At 42.7% G+C, this 22583-nt stretch overlaps 2 protein-coding genes across 3 annotated transcripts in view; one reads left to right on the forward strand and one right to left on the reverse strand.

Moving 5' to 3' along the window:
- Window positions 1–16822: 16822 nt before the first annotated feature.
- On the reverse strand, window positions 16823–17753 carry LOC122449617 (ferritin heavy chain-like). Its single transcript, XM_043481438.1, has one exon. The coding sequence runs from the start codon at window positions 17542–17544 to the stop codon at window positions 16999–17001; it is 546 nt and encodes a 181-aa protein (XP_043337373.1). The 5' UTR covers window positions 17545–17753; the 3' UTR covers window positions 16823–16998.
- A 2128-nt stretch (window positions 17754–19881) lies between these two features.
- The window catches only part of TRIM44 (tripartite motif containing 44), a 106386-nt gene continuing 103684 nt past the window's right edge, over window positions 19882–22583 (forward strand). For both annotated transcript variants that reach the window (XR_006271984.1, XM_043481437.1), the window contains exon 1: window positions 19882–20884. Coding sequence is in view for 1 of the 2 variants with exons in the window: in XM_043481437.1 (XP_043337372.1) it covers window positions 20225–20884 (660 nt within the window). In the remaining variant the exon portion in view is untranslated. The remainder of the gene's footprint in view (window positions 20885–22583) is intronic.

Genomic DNA, 22583 nt, shown 5'->3' on the forward strand with positions numbered 1-22583 from the left:
TCTGGTGCTCGGTTCTGAGTAAATAAGCCCAGACAGTTCTGGCTACCAAGTAATTTACAATGTGAGGTACACAGTGTGCAGAGAGCACTGAAACAGCTAAGTGAACAGAAACAGAGAGGACATGTGGCTCTTTATTGGCAAAAAAAAATAAAGCTAATTAATTAAAAAAAATTACTTTTCACCATTTACTTATTGGTGAAATTTCTTATTACATTTTAACTTACTGTAATTAAACTTCTTAATTTAATTAATACTTAATTTCTATGAGCCTTGATTTTCTCCTCTATGACAGGGGTCTAATAGCATCCCTTAGAAGGTTGAGGTGAGGTTTGATGTCACCGGTGCTTGGCGCATAGAAAACGTGGGTTTCCTGGATCCTGTCTCTTCTCATAGCTCCGTCCTACCAAAACAGATGTTCCTCTCCTCGTTGAGCACCCACACAGAGGAGCCAGGCCAGTTTCACCTTAAGACTTCCATCCTAGATGGACTTCCAAACATCTACTGTCTCAGCTCTTATTCCAATGAACAACCCCTGCCCCACTGCTACTTTCCCTCTCTGGAAGCCTCTGTTCCAGGTAATTGCCTTGACTTACATCTCCTAATTCTCAGTGGTAAATCCCATGCTTGTTAGCAAATAGGATCTCAATAAAACCCTGGATACCACCAGAATATGGGCTGCTGGCTCAGATGGTAAAGAATCTGTCTGCAATGCAAGAGACTCAGGTTCAATCCCTTGGTGAGGAGGATCCCTAGAGAAAGGAATGGCTATCCACTCCAGTATTCTTGCCTGAAGAATCCCATGGACATAGGAGTCTGTGGGTTGGCATACAGTCCATGGGTTGGCAAAGAGCTGGACACAACTGAGCAACAAACATTTCCATTTCCCCCACAGAATGTGCTCCCCCCCATAAGCTCCATAAGGGTAGAGCCATGACTTTCTCATTAATTGCTGAGTCCCTGGTAGCAATTATAAGACGATATAGAGGAAGAGCTTTGTAGACGGTCTCCTGGCTAAAGTCAAGGTGTCAACGGGGCTGCATTTCTTTCTGAAGATTCCAGGGGAAGACTTGCTTCCTTGCCTTTTCCAGCTTTTAGAGCCTGCCCACATCCCTTGGCTCATAGCCTTTTTTCTCCATCTTCAAAGCCAGAAATGGCAGATTGAGTCCTTCTCACATCGCACCACTTTGACTAATTCCTCTGCCTCCCTCTTCTATTTTTAAGAAGCTTTGTGGTACAGATTTTGTTCACATTTCACCAAATTTTATGCGAGTGTCCATTATTTGTTTTCATACCTTGTTCAAGGTTCCACATTGTATTTAGTTGCATTGAGCAGCTTCAGCTGCATGCAGCAAATTCTGGTAAATTCTCTTTTCATTTTTACAAATATTTTCTAGTTTTCCTTGTTATGACTTCTTAGATACACCCATCAATTAAACGTGGTCATTTGATTTCCAAATACATGGGATTTTTTTAAGTATCTTTGATCTTAACTTCTCATTTTGACATTAATTTCTCATTTAAATACTATCTTCTCTGTAATCGCCCTCTGTGTTTTTCCAGCCTTCTAACTTTATTGAGGCTTTCAATGGCTAAGTCAAAGATCTCTCTTGGTAAATGTCACACTGCATCTGAAAATATATGGGTTATTTTCAAATATCTTTTGATATTGATTTCTAACAAAATTCCACAGTGATAAGAGAACCGACACTGTATGATTTCAATGCATTTAGACCATGACACTTTTGCACCTTGCTTTATGTCGCTGGATATTTTCCAACGTCTTCAAGTTTATAGTCTATGGGAACTTGAATAGAATTTATATCCTTATGTTGTATGAAAATTGCATAAATCTTAATTTGTTGACTTGGTTCATGGTGATTTTCAGGTCTACTGTATCATTCTATATTTCTGTATATTCATTCTATTAATTTTTGGGAGTTTGATATTGAAACTCCTGTCAAAAATCTTATCTACTTAAAAGATAATTGTAATATATAGTGAAACTTTATGTAACTTTGTTCTGTATTTTCCAGATCTCCTATAAATATGTTATACTTTCATTATTTAAAAAAATTAAAAAGTGAAAAAAAGCTAAAAAAAAAAAAATAAAGAACACTTGGGCATTGGACCCACCTGGATAATCCAGGTTAATCTTTCTATTGTAAAGACAGCTGATTAGCAACCTCAGTTCCTTATGCAGTCTTAATTCCCCTTTGCCATGAAACATAATATATTCACAGGTTCTAAGGTTTGGGAGATGGTTATCTTCATGGAGTCATTACTCTGCCCTACCCTACTAGGTAAAAAATTGCAAGCACCTACGGGCCAGGCATAATGCTGACTAAGCATTTTGCATACATTTTTCTGCTTTTGTCCTCACGATAACCCTAGGAGGCAGGAACCATTATAGTTATAATTTTAAACATGCCAAAGCTAAAGAATACAGAAGCTTGAAAGACCTGCCCAACGTCAAGATCGCAGAGTTGGGTTTGAATCCAGGGACAGGCATAGTCCCAAGGTTTTACTCTTAATGGCTAGACAATATTAGTACAGGTGTTGAAAATATATCTATAGCAGTGAATAAGCTTGGATAAAGAACAGAAGTTGAAGACTAAAGTTCTAGTGCCCTCAAGTCAAAGTGGTAGCTTGATGGGTAGTTTCATAATGATTAGCTGCACGTCCTCAGGTGGGAGTCTTCTCCTTGCAAATGACAAAAGTCTCATCAGGACAGCTTATTCCAAAAAGAGTGGGTCAAATAAACTGAAAAATGCAGGATCGGGGCGTCAGGTATGCCTGGATCCTGGACTTGAACGATCTTACCAAGAGTCAGTTTTGCCTTTTTTCTCTTGACTCTGCCTCCCTGAGTTGACCCTTCAAGTCAGTGAGACGGTAACAAAACAGCCACGGCAACTCTAGCTGCTATTTCCTGTCAGCATTTAAGTCCAACAAGAGAAGAGTGAATTCCTCTTTCCGAAGGTCCCAGGGAAAACTGCATGGGTTATGCCAGAGTCCCTGGCCCATCTTTGAAGCAACTTCTGATGCTTCAGATGAATGCACATTCTGATTGCTTAGTTATGGGTTATGTGTTCCTTTCTGGACTCAGGGTGGTGTTGGCATCACGAGACCATATAGATTCACAAGAGTGGGGGAGGGATAATTTTGACTGTAGCTAACAGACTCATATTTACCGAGTCTTTACAAGAAATACTGGGTAGGGAGTTCCAGCTTGGCTAAATCTGAAGTTTAATAATGTCAAGGGTCTGAGTGCTTCTCTGTGGTCCTTGGCGTTTACCCTTCATGATCAGAAGGTGGCTTCCACAGCTGGTTCCACATAATAAGATCCTAAAGTAGGAAGGAATGGACAGCGCTTTCTTCTTATGAGTCTCTTTCTTTTGTTCAAGAAAGAAAATCTTTTCCAGAAGGCCCCTCAGGAGACTTGCCTTGATGTATCATCAGCCAGCACTGAGTCACATGTTTATCTCTAAGAAAGCTCATGTTCTTGGACTGAGGACACTAACATCTGAATAACTAGAAAAAGGGTTCTACTGGTAGGGAAGAACGAGGAGTGGCCACTGGGTTGTAACCAACTGTGTCTGCACCAGTTTCCTGGAGGGAAATTGGGGCATTCGATTACGAGGAGGAGGCTGAGAAGATATTGGATAGCAAAAACATTGGATTTGTATTGGGGCTAAAGTGAGAGCAAGGTAGGTTTTAAATTCTGGAGCATACTAGAAGCTCACTGGGAAATTCAGAGAGTCCATAAACCAAACCAAGAAATTGGATTGCCTCTGAGCTTTAGGTTACAATGTGGACAGTCAAAACTAGCATGGAACACGGGGATTGCAGTGATTGCTTTGAAAAATAGTCACAACAATCCCTTTCACCCTGCTCCTTCTTTTATAATGTGACTTTGAAAATCTTCCCTGGTAACTCAGTTGGTAAAGAGCCTGCCTGCAATGCAGGAGACCCCAGTTCAAATCCTGGGTTGGGAAGATCTTCTGGAGAAGGGATAGGCTACTCACTCAAATATTCTTGGGCTTTCCTGGTGTCTCAGACAGTAAAGAATCTGCCTGCAATGTGGGAGACCTGGCGTCAATCTCTGGGTTGGGAAGATCCTCTGGAGAAGGGAACAGCTACCCACTCCAGGATTCTGGCCTGGAGAATTCCATGAACTGTATAGTCCATGGGGTTGCAAAGAGTTGGACATGACTGAATGACTTTCACTTGAAAATCTTCAGGAGGTAAAGTCTCTTCCCCTACCCTTAATTTTGGCTGGCCTGTTTCTCTGACAAACATTCTATAATGGAACTAACACCAACCTCTGACCTAAGAAAGTTTGAAGCTTTCATTTATTTTTTCCCTCTTAGAAGCTAGTTGCCCAGTAAATAGGACATAGGGATCCTGCTGGAAGGGCCCTGTAGAGAGAGAACAGCACCAGAGGATGAGTTAACTTGAGAACTGACGCTGACAAATACAGCTGCCAACCACATGAGAATATTCTGGAATATTCTGGCCCCAGATGAGCACCCAGCTGAAAGCAACTGGATGGGCAACCCCACCTACCACCGCACAGAGCAGAAGAACCACCCAGCTGAGCCCAGAGAATTCCCAAGATCCTGAGCAACGTGTGTACTTACTTGCTCAGTCATATCTGACTCTGCAACCCTACGGACTGCAGCCTGCCGGGCTCCTCTGTCCATGGGATTCTCCAGACAAGAATACTGGAATGGCCATGCCCTCTTCTGGGGATCTTCCCAATCCAGGGATCGAACCCGGGTCTCCCACATTGCAGGCAGATTCTTTACAATTTATGCCACCAGGGAAGCCATGAATCATTATTGGTTTAAGCCACTATGTTTTGGGATGGTGTGAGACAGAGCAAGGGCTTCCCAGGTGACGCTAGTGGTAAAGAACCTGCCTTCCAATGCATGAAATGTAAGAGATACGGGTTCCATCCCTGGATTGGGAAGATCCCCTGCAGAAGGGCATGACAACCCATTCCAGTATTCTTTCCTGGAGAATCCCATCGACAGAGAAGCCTGGAGGACTAGAGTCCATAGTGTGGCAAAGATCGGACACAACTGAAGTTGTGCACGCACTTTGTATCCGCGCACGCACTTGACAGAGTAATAGGTAGTTAAAACAGAAATATTTTCACTCATTTCACAGAGGAGTCTGAGAAACTAAAGTTAAATGACTTACTCAGAGCCACATAGCTCAACAGGCACAGAGGTATGGTAAGAACTCAGATTCTGCATTCTCAGTCTACTGCTCTGATCATCAAACCTGACATAACTGTTTATATACAGACATAATGAGTGCTTTTGCAACTTTAGTTGATGTGTATACAATGTAATAGCTTGCACTGAGTATTTATTATGTGCATGGCACAGTGCTAAATGCATTATCTCATCTAATTCTCACAGTGAGCCTCTAAAGTAGGTCTGGTGCAACCCCTTATTTTACAAATAAGATAAATGAGGTTAAAGAGGTTAAGTAATGTGCTCACAGTCACTCAGCTAAGTAAGTGATGGAGTCAGAATTCAAATCTAGATATGTCTGATTCTAAAATTCTTGCTCTTTTAATCATCATGGTACACAGCTTCCACTGACTTACAAGGGCATTTTCCCAACAAATCAAGTTTTTCTATCTTGCAGGATGCAGTCATTCCATTCAGCCCAAGTCTGCCTTTCATATTTTAAAGGTGCCTTCAGTTCATTGGGGATTTCAGGACAAAGCCAGAGAAGAAAGGTTTGGCTCATTTAAGACCTTAACCTTGTTGAGTGCATACTCAGAGTCACTAGGACTTAAGGAAAGAAAAAAAAAAATCTTGAGGGTTAATGTCACAAGAACTATATTTAAGGCACTTCCCACCCAACCCCAACACAGTGTACACTCCTCTCAGGATTCATGGGCTCCTCTTATCCTTAAATTACCTTGTGAAGTGAAGGATGAAAGTGCAGCATGTTGGTTCAGCAAGTTTGTATGAGTCTTGCTGAGCAGAGGAGAGAAAATAAGGAAGAGGAATGGGAAAGAAGGCAGAAGCAGAAAGGAAGTTGGACAAATGAAGAGTCAAATACTGATCTACTGTTTTCAAACTAGAAACCCAAGGTCACCTTCCCTGGTCATCTTATTAGGATGACTATCTCTTGGTTTACCCAGAACAGTTCTGGTCCATGCCTAGTGTCCTGGCACAATCGTCATTAGTGTTTCATTTTACATCCAAACAAGGTGTTCTGGTTGGGATGATAAATCACATGATGACCTCCTCAACCATTCACTCCCAGTCAACCACTTCAAGTTTGTTTCATGGAAGAGAACAAGACACTAGATGCTACAAAGTGTGCTAAGGAAACCAGGGTCCTCAGACCCAGCCCCTGACCTCGAAGAGTCCACTGCATGGTAGCAGAAATAGGTAACAGCTTTCTGATGGATGAAACACAGTCACAGAGGCACTGTTGGGTGCAGGGGCAGGCAGAAGCTGAAGTGAGAGACGGGGAAGTGCATTATGGACAGAGGGAAAGCAAGTGCAAAGGCATGGGAGTATGGAAAGCATGGTATGGTTTAGGAACCATAGTAACCAATCCTTCCTATGGGCAAGTGTAAGGCAAAAATCTCCCCCAAACTTATTTTTCAGAAAAGTGTCATATTTTATTTATTCCAAAGTCTATTGTTTTATGAAGTGACCTCCTGTTTATTTTACCATTTTGTTTTATTGAAGTATAATTGACTGGTAATATCATATTAGTTTCAGGTATACAACATAGTGATTCAATATTTTTACACAGTATGAAATGATCACCACGATAAGTCTGGTTACCATCTGTCACCATACAGAGGTCTTACAACATTATTGACTATATTCCTTATGCTGTACATTACATCCCTGATGGTTACTTTATTTTAAATAAAATAAATTACCATTTGGGGAAGATGACATTGGGGGAAAGAGAGAAGGAGGGAGAGATTTAAAGTATATTTAGTACTATTTTTTGCCTGGGAAGTTGTTGTTCAGGTGCTCAGTCATGTTTGACTCTTTGTGACCCCATGGACTGTAATACACCAGCCTTCCTTGTCCTTCACCATCTCCTGCAGCTTGCTCAAACTCATGTCCATTGAGTCAGCAATGCCATCCAACCATCGCATCTTTGTTGTCCCCTTCTCCTCCTGCCTTCAATCTTTGCCAGCATCAGGGTCTTTCCCAACAAGTTGGCTCTTAGCATCAGGTGGCCAAAGTATTGAAACTTCAGCTTCAGCACTAGTCCTTCCAATGAATATTCAGAGTTAATTTCTTTTAGGCTTAACTGGTTTGATCAGTCTTCTCCAACACCACAGTTTGAATATGTCTTCAAAATTGTTTGGGTAGGTCATCATGAATTGGCTTTTTAAAGACCATTTTAAAAACAGCACATAGCTACATAATGGAGAATACATACATACACCCATCAGAGACTTTTTGAAATGTTTACTGTTATATAAAGGGGTATGAATACGTGTGGCTTGTGATAAAGATTCCAGTGGCACATCACTCGGTTTCAAAAAGTTCTGTGCTACAAACAACATATAGAACTAAAAAAATGATATATTCTGAAAATCTGCATTCTGTAACTCAAAAATGGCTGTAGTGATGGTTAAAACAGACACTGTTGTCAGAGCTGTCAACGGAGAGTTAGAATTAAATATTTCATGAAACTTAAGAGACAAAGGAATCAATATTTCTATTTTATTAACATTTCAGTAATATTTAATTTGACACATTTAAGCTAATGTTAAACATAGTAAGTAGACATTAAAAAATTTTCAGCTGTATCCCCAAACATTCGTGCATTCAAGTTGGTTGTCAGAGCTTTTTTGAGTGGTCCTCTCATGAGATAACAGTGGGATTGCCATAAGGATTACCTGAGGTTTAGCATTGTCTGGGATTACCTGAGGTTTAGCATGCATAATGGTTTGTTTTATTGGGGATAAGCCTGTAGAGGTAGGGGAGTAGCTAAGAGATGAAGTTGTAAATGTAAGTATGTGGTCTAATCAGGGAAGACCTGGGGCATCGCATGCCAGGACTGCAATGGCCAATAGAAATCTACTGATGGATGTTCATGAGATCAGTATATCTTATTTACTTTGCTTTATATCTTATTCAATTTATTAATATCTTAAACAGTTGGAGAATTATTTTGGTGGCAGTGTAGAGGGGAGAGCAGAAATGTAGGAATGTCAACTCATGCTAGAAATATAAGCGCACTGGCAGCCGCAATCCCATCAGTCTTGCTTTGTGGTTGCATCTACAGAGTCTAGAAGAGTGCCTGACCCATGGAAAGCAATCAAAACTTATTGAATGAGTGAATGGCCCAGTCTGAAACTGCCTGGTTTCACCCCTCCTTTCACCCTTATCAGAAGAAGCTTCCTGAAGACTTTTCAGGACAGCACTCCCACTTTTGACTATGTCAGTTGCCCTCTGGTTTATCTGTTTTTTTCCCCTAAACTAAAACCTCTTTTCCCAACCAATTCTACTCCTCTAATGTCTCATCATCACAGTCTGAATAAGGACTATGGCAATGTGCTACCTTAAAACTTTTCTTTGAAAAGGTACCATTTTAGGAAGCCTACTTAGGGAAAGGAAGTCACCTCACCAGTCATTCCATCATGGTATCTTCCATAATATAAATTTCTTCATTCATGAGTAGAGTTATAATTGACTTAGGATATTGAGAAAACTGTCTTATGCTACAGAAAAAAATAAAGTTGGATCTATACCTCAAACTGCACACAAAGGTGATCTTCAGTCGGAGCTTATTGTGAAAAGTAAAATCATAAAGATAAAAGAAGAAGATGTTGGAGTTAAGATAGTATCATCTTGAAGTGGAGCAGGACTTAAGAAGGATGGATTTGACTATATCAAAACATAAGATCTCCATTCAAAACAGCATTACTATATACAATGTTCTTGAACATGTAACAGACTGGGAGAAGAAATTTACTTTAAAACTGACCAGGGTTAATAACTAGAAGGTACAAGAAAATATTTCAAAACAGTAGGAAAATGGCAGAGAACTCAAAAATAGGCGAAAGGTAAAAATGGGGTATTCACTATTGAAATACATTTCTAGGCTCAAGATGGAGCTGCTCCTGTTTGGGTTGTCGTATTCCCTGGTGGCTCAGATAGTTAAGAATCTGCAATGCAGGAGACCAGGGTTTGATCCCTGGGTCGGGAAGATCCCATGGAGAAGGGAATGGCAACCCACTCCAGTACTCTTGCCTGGAGAATCCCATGGACAGAGGAACCTGGCGGGCTACAGTCCATAGGATCGCAAAGAGCTGGACACGACTGAGTGACTAACACTCACTCATCAGCAAACCTAAATTTCCTGTTCCTGAAAATGTTCCACTTGACCAGAAACAGAGTGTATCCAGTCAGCCAACTCCAAACGCCAAGCCAACTCTGGACTGTAGAGTTATTTCCTTGTTCCTTGATCTTTTGAAATAGAAGATCAGATATGCAACCCCAGTCGGTCATGCCGTTTCCACATTGCCACTTCTAACGCTCCCTAAAACTCACTCTTGCCCAAAATCCCTCAGAAGAGTGGTGCATTGGTTATGGACTGTTTTCCCTTGAATAAAGGATATCAAACTTGTTACTGAATTGTTTTATTTTGACATTACATACAAGTTTATAAAGAGTTATTTGTCTTTATCAGTAACCCAAGAAATGTAAATATAATGCTGCAATGAGTTATCACTTTATATCCCTAAGATTGACAAAAATTAGAAATTCAGAGAATAACCAAATATCAAGGAGCAGATATCCAAGATTATACCAATCACAACATTCAGTGAGAAAATGAAAGAAACAGAAAACTTTCTTGAGTATCATACATGTAAAGTTTAACATACAAATAAACAAAACAATAAAATACTTTAAAAACATGTATTCATGAACTTTTATTAAATATGCTAGAGATTCTGTGGGAAAAAGTTGGAGTAATGGGAGTGGGGTATGGAGATAAAGGAAAAATAAAATTAAATCAAATGTAATAAAATAACAAAGATGTATTACATGAACTAAAGACAGGTTATGATCTGAGTAGTATGATTAACTAGCCTATCTACACTCCAAAATAAACAAGTAAATGGAGAGAGCAAGCCTCAGGGCGATTCTCTGTCATAATTCCTGATTTACAAAGGCAGTGCACTACTTGCTAATATACGCAGTATTTAATTAGTTCCTGTCCACAGGTGACTGCTTGTCCAACTGGATAATGGAAGGCAAATTTAGGGATTTTTCTCACTCCCAAAGAGTACTGATCTTATAGATGATTAAGTGTCTGCCTTCATTCCCTACAGCCCACTCAGATTAACGCCAAGACCACCCCTAAGAAAGCATTTCCAAAAGTTTGAAAAACATAATTTTGCCAAAAAGAATTAGTATTACTCAGGGATCTGGGAGATGGCTTGGAGACTACGAAGGAAGTTAGAGATTAACACACAATTGACTGGATTTTTTTTTTTTAATAACTCTCTTGGCATTAGTTTCCATACTGTTAAAACCGAGGCAAGGGCGCCACTAGGAAGGGCTTTGTAGAGGGTATCTGAAGAAAACTGAAAGAAGAATTCGTGTGATTTTTTTTTTTTTTTTGCATTCTTGGGATGAATGAAGTAGTGGTTATGAAAGTGAGATATTTCTATTATCTGTTGTGGTTATAGGAATTACTTAACACTATCTAGCAAGTAACATACTAAAGGAATGTAATTAAAATATCTTGATCAGAGCTTAGCTGGGGCTATCTTTGCAAATACTTACTTTTGAATGGACGATACTAACCAGCAGGGAACCAGTGGAGTATATCTATGAGAACTGGGTAAAATGAACTTGTTCAGGAAGGTGTTGGGCCAAGGAATCATTCTGGTATCCATCTCCATAGGCTTCTGAGGAACAGAAAGAGTCAGACCCAGCAGTACAGACTTCATTCTTGCTCTTTTGGCAGGATTGGGATATCATATTTCACTGCACTGACTTTAATAAGATAAGATGTTGGCTAAATAGGAAAAGGAGTACGACAAGGCTGTATATTGTCACCCTGCTCATTTAACTCATATGCAGAGTACATCATGAGAAACGCTGGGCTGGAGGAAGCAGAAGCTGGAATCAAGATTGCTGGGAGAAATAACAATAACCTCAGATATGCAAATGACACCACCCTTATGGCAGAAAGTGAAGAATAACTAAAGGGCCTCTTGATGAAAGTGAAAAAGGAGGGTGAAAAAGTTGGCTGAAGGCTCAACATTCAGAAAACTAAGATCATGGCATCCGTTCCCGTCACTTCATGGGAAATAGATGGGAAACAGTGGCTGACTTTATTTTTCTGGGCTCCAAGATCACTGCAGATCGTGACTGCAGCCATGAAATTAAAAGACGTTTACTCCTTGGAAGGAAACTTATGACCAACCTAGATAGCATATTAAAAAGCAGAGACATCACTTTGTCAACAAGTTCCGTCTAGTCAAGGCTATGGTTTTTCCAGTGGTCATGTGAGAGTTGGACTATAAAGAAGGCTGAATGTTGAAGAATTGATGCTTTTGAACTGTGATGTTGGAGAAGACCCTTGAGAGTCCCTTGGACTGCAAGGAGATCCAACCAGTCCATCCTAAAGGAGATTGGTCCTGGGTGTTCATTGGAAGGACTGATGCTGAAGCTGAAACTCCAATACTTTGGCCACCTGATGCGAAGAGCTGACTCATTTTTAAAAGACCCTGATGCTGGGAAAGATTGAGGGCAGGAGGAGAAGGGGACGACAGAAGGAGAAGGGGACGACAGAAGATGAGATGGTTGGATGGCATCACTGACTCAATGGACATGGGTTTGGGTGGACTTCAGGAGTTGGTGATGGACAGGGAGGCCTGGCGTGCTGCGGTTCATGGGGTCACAAAGAGTCGGACACGACTGAGCGACTGAACTGAACTGTGAATATGATAACGGCATGAGATGAGATTTAGGTGATCTCAGGAGTTTGGGGAAGGGGAATAAAATCAGTCACTAAAGTGACAATGTAATTACATAAGAATGGGATAGGCTGAGGGGTGCAAATACCTTTCCTAAAGCAGTGCACTTAGAAATTCCACCCTGTTCTCTTTTCAACTTCTAGAGGTTTTTCTGAAATTAAATGTACTATGCTATGAATATTACTAAACCCAGATTGTCTCTTTGGAAGACATGAAAGAGAGAAAAATTGATTTCAGAGTTGAAAGGTAAGGACAGGTTAAGTTTACTAGGAAGTGGTTAGGCAATTGGGGGGTGGGGGTATCACCTATTCATACCACAAGTGAATGTAGTAAGATGGAGTCAGGTAGATCTGAGTTTGAATCCCAATTTAGCTACTTTATGGCTGGGTAACATGTAACAAGCTTCTTCACCTCTCTGATCCTAGGCTTCCTATTGTGTATAGTTTCAAATGTCTAGTAAGTTAAGAGCTATCACCTACATAATTAGGAGATTCTTGTGTACTTTAGGAACACACCATATATTTCTAAAAGTCCCACATGAACAGTCTCAAATGCAAACTGTTCTGTTCTCTTCTCCACTCTCCACACATACTGCCTGCTGAGAATCTTGGAGGTACCTTATCGGTGTTGCTAACTGAAACAAGAAGACAATGCCAGTGCCAAGTGTGGTAACCCCAGGATGATCTAAAGTTTTGGAATAGTTTATTATGTAGTGAAAGTGATAGTGTTAGTTACTCAGTTTTGTCCAACTCTTTGCGATCCCATGGACTGTAACCCACCAGGTTCCTCTGTCCATGGGATTCTCCAGGCAAGAATACTGAAGTGGGTTACCATTTCTTTCTCCAGGGGATCTTCCCGACCCGGGGACTGAACTGGGGTCTCCTTCATTGCCAGCAGATTCTTTACGGTCTGAGCCAATAGACAACTAATATATATTTTATTATTATATGAGTAATAATAAAGAATCCACCTGCCATGCAGGAGACCCCGGTTTGATTCCTGGGTCTGCAATATTGGCTGGAGAAGGGATAGACTACCCACTCCAGTATTCTTGGACTTCCCTGATGGCTTTGACAATAAAGAATCTGCCCGCAATGCGAGAGACTGGGGTTCGATCCCTGGATTAGGAAGATCCCCTGGAGAAGGGAATGGCTTCCCACTCCATATTTCAGTCTGGAGAATTCCATGGACAGAGGAGCCTGGTGGGCTACAGTCTGTGGGGTCGAAAAGAGTTGGACACGACTGAGCGACTCACTCACATGCTCACTCCATAACAAAACCATAACCTAAAATGTTGGACTGCGTTTGGAATTAGATAGAGGGAAAAGCTGGAATAATAACCAAAGAAGGTTAGTTTTGAATTTATGCTGGATCTGCTTCTGTGACTTTAATTCTCATCTTGCTGCTTTTGTGACTGTAGGCATACACAGTGGCTTGCCCCAGGGAGACAACCTGAGCCACCTACCTGGGAAGGACTGTAAGGAAGTAAAACCAACACATTCCCCCGCCTGAAGCTTCCATGCTAGGGGAGGTTTGCAAAGATTGAATAGTCTTCTTACTTTGTTTCCTCACCTCCCCCCATCTCTAATCCATAAAAGAACCTGGCAATCAGGCCCCAACAAGATGGTTATTTTGAGGTGTTACCCAGCCATCTTCTCTGTCAGCCAACTCCCAAATAAAGTCACTTGGTAGTCCCAACACCTTGTCTTGGATTCACTGGCTGTCTTGTGAGCAGAGTGAGCTAGGATTTCATAACAGAAGAACTTGGAGGAGAGTATCATAAAAGCCTGAAAAAATTTGAAGAAACTGTTATGAGAAACCTGCTTTTTTTTTTTTTTTGGCTGCACCACAGGCATGCAAGATCTTAGTTCTTCCACCAGGGATCAATCCCAATCTCCCTACAATGAAGGCACAGAGTCTTAACTACTGGACCACAGGGAAGTCCCCCTGATGGGTTTTGAAAAAGCTGTAGATAAAGGCTTAAGGGGAAATGAGGAAAATGTTGCTGGAAACTGGAGAAAGAGGGTCTTTGTTATGTAGTGGCAAGAACTTAGCAATGCTGTCACCTGCAATAATGTAGAAAGTGGAAAATTTGCCTAATTAATCGGGTATCCTAGTTAAGTACAATTCCAGGTAAAGTGTTGAAGGTGTTGACTGAAGTCTTCTTCCTGATTATAGTAAAATGTGAGAAGAAAAAGATAATATAAAAAACTAATTTTAAAAAAGGACCCAGGGCTTGCTAGATTTGAAAATTCCTGTCTTCTTCAGATAGCAAATAATACTAAAATGAAGAAATGACTTCCAGTTAAAAATAAACTCTCGGGTGCTGCAAGGAAAACATCATCCAATGATGAAGGTAGAGAGTGTGGCTGTAAAACAGTTTGTTCAGAACTCAAAAAGATCTACAGAAGTGATTCAGAGAATCATTCAGACAAACAATAGGGCTTTAAAGAAACTTACAAGTGTTGTACCTCAGCAGTTTCAGCAGAATGAGCCTCCAGAGAAGAGAAGAGCTTACCTCAGAGATTTGCAGGTATGACTTTTGTCCAATGGAATGGTTCCCCAGTTAGATTCACAGGAGACTCACAAACTTTTTAAATGCATGATACTGGCCAAAACACTGCCAGCATGGAATAAATGGGACAGAGATAGTACAGAATGAAAAGGAGACTTTGGACCCTGAAGTTCTAATGACAGGAAGCAGACTGACAAACTACACAGCTGCAAACATGAGTTTCTTTTCATGGAAGAGGACGGATAACTCAGAGAGTAGAATCAAGAGCCCAAGGGGTAAAGTCAAAAGCCATGGAGAATCATTCCCAGGCAGAAGTAGGATTGAGCCCTAATCAGGGCACTTCTAACACGTGTCTAGAAGGATTTTTAGGACTCTTATGGAACTCCAACTCTTCTGTGCCTCCTATCTTTTCTTCTTTTTGAACAGGAGTGTCTGTACCAGTTATCTGAAGCTCGTCCCACCATTATATGTTGGGAGGCATTCAGGTGAAAAGGAGGAGTTGCATACAGGACACTACACCTGGGGCTTCCTGGGTAGCTCAAACGGTAAAGAATCTGCCTGAAATGTGAGAGAACCTAGGTCGGGAAGATCCCTGGAGAAGGGCATGGCAGCCCACTCCAGTATTCTTGCCTGGAGAATTCCATGGACAGAGTAGCCTGTATAGTCCATGGGGTCACAGAGAGTTGGACATGACTGAAGCAACTTAGCAGGCACACATGGGGGCTCAGAGAAAAGAGAAGTTAATTTCAGCTGGAGACTGACTCACAGCCTCAAAGTTGAGAATTATATTTTAACCAGCAGACTTACTGAGGACTTAAGCAAGGGATGAGTGAGTGAGTGAGTGCTAAGTCACTCAGTTGGGTCAGACTCTCTGCAACCCCCATGGACTATACCCCGGCAGACTCCTCTGTCCATGGAAGTCTCCAGGCAAGAATACTGAAGTGAGTTGCCATGCCCTTCTCCAGGGATCTTCCCGACCTAGGTTCTCCCACATTTCAGGCAGATTCTTTACCGTTTGAGCTACCCAGGAAGCCCCAGGTGTAGTGTCCTGTATGCAACTCCTCCTTTTCACCTGAATGCCTCCCAACATACAATGGTGGGACGAGCTTCAGATAACTGGTACAGACACTCCTGTTCAAAAAGAAGAAAAGATAGGAGGCACAGAAGAGTTGGAGTTCCATAAGAGTCCTAAAAATCCTTCTAGACACGTGTTAGAAGTGCCCTGATTAGGGCTCAATCCTACTTCTGCCTGGGAATGATTCTCCATGGCTTTTGGCTTTACCCCTTGGGCTCTTGATTCTACTCTCTGAGTTATCCGTCCTCTTCCATGAAAAGAAACTCATGTTTGCAGCTGTGTAGTTTGTCAGTCTGCTTCCTGTCATTAGAACTTCAGGGTCCACAGTCCAGAACCTTATCATCTAAAACAGGCCCAGGAGTGGATGAGGTTCCTAGGGTGTGTGTGTGTGTGTGTATGTGTGTGTGTGTGTGTGTTTGTGTGTGTCCACTAGTTGCTCAAAGCGCACGCACGCACACACACACACACACACACACACCCCTAAGAACCTCATCCATTCCTGGGCCTGTTTTAGATGATAAGATTTTGGACTTTGAGCTGATGATATAATGAGTTAAGAGTTTGGGGCAACTTGGGAGGAAGTGAACGTATTTTGCATTTAAGAGAGACATAAATCACTAGGCGATAAAGGACAGAATATGATATCCCGCCTTAAAGATGGCTCTGATTGCCCCCTCTTGATATTCATGACCTACACAAATAGTCCTCTCCATAACTAATAGGCTATGTTGGAAATGATTTTAGACATTAAATTCATGTCTGAATTTAGACATTATAGACATTGCAGGCACTTCCCTGAAATTTCAGTGGTTAAGACTATGCTCCCAATGCAGCGGGCATGGTTCCATCCCTGGTTGGGGAACTAATATCCTGCAAGCATGTAGTGGAGCCAAAAAAAGAAGAAAAAAAAAAAACAAAACAGTATCTTTCACTTTGTCCCCTATTGGATTGTTTGCTTTGGGATAATTTATCTGCCATATCATGAAGACATTCAAGCAACCCAACAGAAAATGGCAAGGCTTCCTGACAACAGCCATGTGAAGGAGCCATCTTGGAAGCAAATCCTACACTTCTAGTCAAGTCTTCAAATGATTACAGCTCCAGCCAACATTTCACTGAAATCTCTTGAGATACCCTGAGTTGAACCACTCAGTTAAGCCACTCCTATAATCCTGGCTCAGGAATAAGTGAAGTAATAATTGTTCATTGTTTTAAGCTGCTACATTTTGAGGTGTTTTTTTTTTTTTTTGGGTACCAAATTACTTTATTTGAAGGAATGGTACTAAAGAAAGAACTTAAGTAGATGTTTTGTTACAACTTATAGAAAAGGTGGAGGTAACCCAAATATGCATGCACCGCCTTGGTGACCAGAAGAGTCACCCCTGTGGCTGTGGGAAGCCAGCCAGAGGCTTAGCTCTCACTGTGTCCCAGGGTGTGCTTGTCAAAGAGGTACTCTGCCATGCCAGATCCAGGGGCCCCCATCTTGCGCAGGTTGGTTACATGGTCACCCAACTCTTTGATGGCTTCCCCCTGCTCATTCAGGTAATGAGTCTCAATGAAATCACACAGATGGGGATCATTTTTTTCAGTGGCCAGTTTGTGCAGTTCCAGTAGTGATTGATTCACACTTCTTTCCAAGCACAGCGCACATTCCATTTCATTCAGCCCATTCTCCCAGTCATCACGGTCTGGTTTCCTGATATCCTGAAGGAAGATTCGGCCGCCTCGCTGGTTCTGCAGCTTCATTAGTCTCTCAGCATGTTCCCTCTCCTCATGAGATTGGTGAAGAAAGTACTTGGCAAAGTTCTTCAAAGCCACATCATCGCGGTCAAAATAGTAGGACATGGACAGGTACACAAAGGAGGCGTAGAGCTCCAGGTTGATCTGGCGGTTGACGGCGGCCTCCGAGTCCTGGTGGTAGTTCTGGCTCACCTTCGAGGGGGATGCGGTCGTCATGGCGGGCGGATGAGAAGGGGCGGTGGCGGCGACGGCGACGGCTGCGCTGCGCTGGAGCGGCGGCGGGGACCTTGGGCCGGTCGGAGGGTGTTGTCAAGTGGGGACGAGGGCTGGCTCTGAGTAGCCTGCCGGGGCTGGGGGGTGGACGAGCAGCCGGGTTCCGTTCAAGCACTGTTGAAGCAGGAAACCGCGGCGACTCTCCGCGAAGACTGTGTGATTTTGAGGTATTTTTATGCAGTAATGGATTATAGTTTATGGACTATAATAAGTTTCTGTCTCTACATACTCCCAAAGTTTCCAATTCCTATGGAATCAGACCATTCTGATTTCTGTGCAGAGGGATACAGATGGTCCATCTTGTGAGTCTTGCCATATTCCATCTCCAGAATTTTATGAAGTCCCTTTTTAAGAATTCCATAACTTCTGTCTCTAAGACCCTCTCACCACAGGACTCAAAAAAGGCTTGTCAAGTGTCAGATACTGACTTATATGATACTTCAACTTTCTGTCAGACAAAATTAAGAACAAACAATAATGACAATAATAACAATGTGCGTGTGTGCTCAGTCCTGTTCAACTCTTTGCGACCCCATGGACTGTAGCCTGCCAGGCTCCTCTGTCCATGGAATTCTGCAGGCAAGAAAACTGGAGTGGGTTGCCATGCACTTCTCCAGCGGATCTTCACAACCCAGGGATCAAACCTTCCACTCCTGCATTGGCAGGCAAATTCTTTAAAACTGTGCCACCTGGGAAGCCAAATAATGACAACAAAGGCATAATTTCTGGAAAAATGAACTGCAAAAAAAAAAACCAAACCAGAAATGTGTATGGAATTGGAACAAAATGAAACTTTGGATTCCGCCCCTCCCCCCCACATTCTATAGAATTGCTTTGAGGTTAATAAAAGATTTTTTCAAAATAAAATCTCTGACAAAAGCTACACAGAAATTAAGCATACATTATATGTACAGATATTAAAAATTATTTTAAATGATTTTTACACCCCCCCTTGCAATCCCCTGACATTTTGTGAAGATCATCTAGAAACCCTAACTCAAATGTATCTAAGAGAATCAATAAAAAACAGACACCATTCCATTTCCCTTCCTTCTCTTCAACCATATCTCAGTTTCTCCTTGGACTAGATTAAAATGTCCATTTCCACTTCCAAATAAACAAATCAAAAGCTCTTCTATGAATTGAGAGACATATATATGAGGCAGAGGTGGGGAGCTGCTTACAACAGCAGCCAGCCAAAATGTGTTAAGGGTCATTATGTACACTAATTATAATTTGTGCCAATAACAGTTAAAATACAGTGAATACCTCTACAAGGCAGGTATCTTTACATTTTATCCACAAAATAGGCCTATGAGTAGGTATTACTACTATTTCCACTTTGCATATATATATATATATACACACACACACATATTTTAAATATGTATACTTAATAGTGGAAAACATACTTAATATATACTTAATAGTGGAAAATATACTTAAAAGTGGAAAACAGAATGATCAATTAACCATGGAGACATAGTTGCAAAACCAGTACGTTGTAGTACCAAGATCTGCGGGTCCTTGGGCAGTGGCTCTTCCAAACTTGGCCAAAAAAGATCCAGCTCAATTCCTGGCTCTTTAGTATTGGTTAATAAATAACAGTCCCCTTTCTACCTCCTGGAACCAATCTGAATCTAGATGGTCTCCTTACATACAGGATAATGACTGCATGCTAGAACTCTCACTCGACAAATATTGTCTCTCCCTACCTACTTTCACTGACATCTCAGCCAAACCCAAGGCAAACTCTCGAAAAAAGGCGCAGAGGCTACCATTCTAGAGTTTCGGAGCCCCTAAGAGAGCAAGAATGCAAATAGACTTTGCAAATAGACAAAGCATAGTATTGCTTTAGATGGAAAATGTCTGTTTGCTCATCCTGACTCCGATTCCCTGAGCCTAGAGTGAACAAACACAACCTTTTCCCCTGGAAATCCCAAAGGGTCAGGTTCAGTCTGGTAAGCAACACTCTATTCTGGCGCCTTGCAGAACAGGCAGCAGCGGGGGCAGAGACGGGCAGCAACAAATTTGAAGGAAGGAGGCTGAAATGCACCTGCATGGTGACCTGAGAAATCAGGTTGACAACTCCAGAGAGCGAGTGGAGGAGGCGGGGCCCAATTCCCGCCTCCAGAGTGAGCGGAGTGAACTGGACACCTCTTCCATCCTTCCCCTCCTTCCGGGGATGCTGAGCCCCCGCGGGAAACGCAGAAAGGACCATCGCCACTTTAAGTGACTCAGGAAGTGAAAGGAGGCCGCCTGATTGGGGGGAGGAGGGGAGGCAAAGTGGAACCGGGGCAGCGCGAAGGCCTCGCGGCTCCGCGATCTCGCCGGGGGCAGCGGGAGGACGAGCAGGCGGCACGGCGCGGGGGCCGACGGAGGCGCGGGGCGGCCGCGCCGGAAGTGCCCCAACCGCGGGAGGAAGCTCAGCGGTCGCCGAGCTGCCGAGCCGGCGGGAAGGCCCTGCGCTCTTCCGCCGGACACGGGCTACCGGGAGCAGGCGGCAGCGGCCCCGAGGCTGCGGGACACGGCGCGGCCAGTCCCCGGGGCTGGGGAGGAGGCCGCGCCGAAGCTAGACGGCGAGATCGGGAGGCCCGAGGCCCGGGCCGCGGCAGAGCCCCACATGGCCTCCGGAGGGGGTGCGGCCTTCGAGGAGCTGCCGCACGACGGCACGTGTGATGAGTGCGAGCCCGACGAGGCTCCGGGGGCCGAGGAAGTGTGCAGAGAATGCGGCTTCTGCTACTGCCGCCACCACGCGGAGGCGCACGGGCAGAAGTTCCCCAGACACCACCTGGCCGAGTACGTTCACTGCGCCGCCCAGGCCTGGACCCCGGGAGCCCGCGGGGATGGGGCCGGGGAGGAGGCAGTCGAGGCCCCGGTGGAAAATGAGAAGGCCCTAGAAAGCGAGGCGGGGGAAGGGAGCGAGTCCGAGGAAGACAGTGAGCCCGAAGAAGCGAGCGAGACAGAGGAAGAGAGCGAGGACGAGAGCGAGGAAGACAGTGAGGAAGAAATGGAGGACGAGCAAGAGAGCGAAGCCGAGGAGGACAACCAGGAAGAAGGAGAATCCGAGGCCGAGGGAGAAACAGAGGCGGAAAGCGAATTTGACCCCGAAATAGAAATGGAAGCAGAGAGAGTGGCCAAGAGGAAGTGTCCGGACCATGGGCTCGATTTGAGTACCTATTGCCAGAAAGACAAGCAGCTCATCTGTGTGCTCTGCCCAGTCATTGGGGCTCACCATGGCCACCATCTCTCCACCCTCGATGAAGCCTTCGAGGAACTAAGAGTAAGTATTAGTCATTCAGAGCATAGGCCCAGAGGTCAGGACACGTGGGTTTCAACTCAGGTGGTCTGCCTGTGGCCACATTCACTTTCACCATGTCCCTAAAAAGCTGGCCTGTTCAGCTTGTTGGGAGCAGTGCTTAATGGCCCCTTTTTGATTGAACTCCTTTGAGAATCAGATGAAAGTTCTGGACTCTGACCTGAGAAAAATAAATGTACACGCAAAGTCTAGGGTACAGTGTCTGGAAAATGACAAGCCTCTGGTCTTTGGATGCCATTCCTTGGTATTTTGACTCCATATAAGCCAGTTCCCACAGCATCTCCATTGTTGAAACTAGTGCCTTGACTTTCAGGTTTTTGATAAGGCACTCATTTTGCCTACTTGAAAACTTGGCAAGCCATAGTTTAGCCAAAGAACCCAAGCTTGTGGTTCCTCTGTAGTGAAAAGACTCCAAAGGTTAGGTTTTGATGATAACTTCATGTTTATTCCTGAGATCCTTTTTAGTTCTTCATGTTTGGTACTTGTTTGGAAAAGAGAATGAGAGGGTGGAGGCAAAATCCGGATGGAAGTGGCGGGTCCCCTGTCCTTTATCTTTTGCAGGAGGACAGGGCCTTTATTTATCTTGACCCTTGCTGGTCCCCTGGAACAGTGTATGGAAATATTATAAATATTAATAAATATTTGTTTAATGAATGAATTTGAAGGTGATTTGCCTGTTATTTATACTGTGGATGCTTCCAATTAGTGAGAGAGACATCTGGAGGTAACCAGGCAGGAAAGTGAGTGATCAGTTCATTAAGTGATTAGTTCATTAGCTTATTGTCATTGTGACATCTTTTGTTTCTCTAAGCAACCTTTCAGTTGCTGGCACTGGGATAGCAAATATTTTGATAACGAAATCCGCTATGTTAGGATTTTTCCTCTTTTTTAAAAATTGTAAAATGCACACTCAAAGTGTATGAAAACAAATGCACAGTCTAACAACTATAAAGCAAATACTGATGTAACCTCCACCTAGATGAAGAAATAGATTATTAGTAGCACTATTGAAGCCCAATGCCCCTTTTATAATTTTCCAGTTATAACCATCTCTCTTTCCCATAGGTAGCCATTATCCTGACTTTTGTGGTGGTCATTTCCTTGCTTATCTTTATACTTTTACCAGATTTATGCATTTCTAAACTTATTTGAACCTGACACAGTTGATATTGCTATTGTATTGTTATCATGCATTCTTTTGGAATTTGCTTCATTTTTTCAACATTGTGAGATTCATCCAGTGGGTGACTGTAGTTTGTTTATATTCATTGTTGTGTAGAATTCCGTTTTATAAATATGCCACAAGTTACCTGTTCTGTCAAGGATGAATATCTGATTTCCAAATTCTGGAGCTTCTGGTTATTGTAAACAGTGTTGGTGTAAGCATTCTAGTATATATCTCCTGCTGCACATCTACATACATTTAAATGGAATATCAACCTAGGAGTGCGATTGTTGGGTCACATATCTTCAATAATATCAGATATTGCCAACTGTTTTCCAAAGTTGTACCAATTTGCATTCCCATGAAGAGTGTCAGAGAGTTCCTTTTTCTCAGTATCTTCACCAATACTTGTTATTACAGAATTTTTAATTTTTGTCAGTCATATGGATATGTTATGGTTTCTTCTTGTGGTTTAAAATTTAAAGCTACTTTGAATGT

Source organism: Cervus canadensis, chromosome 11 (genome assembly GCF_019320065.1).
Source record: "Cervus canadensis isolate Bull #8, Minnesota chromosome 11, ASM1932006v1, whole genome shotgun sequence".
In the NCBI taxonomy this organism is placed as follows: Eukaryota; Metazoa; Chordata; class Mammalia; order Artiodactyla; family Cervidae; genus Cervus; species Cervus canadensis.

Excerpts from the sequence above, each read along its gene's own strand:
- LOC122449617 (XM_043481438.1), bottom strand. The coding sequence starts at position 17,544 with ATGACGACCGCATCCCCCTCGAAGGTGAGCCAGAACTACCACCAGGAC.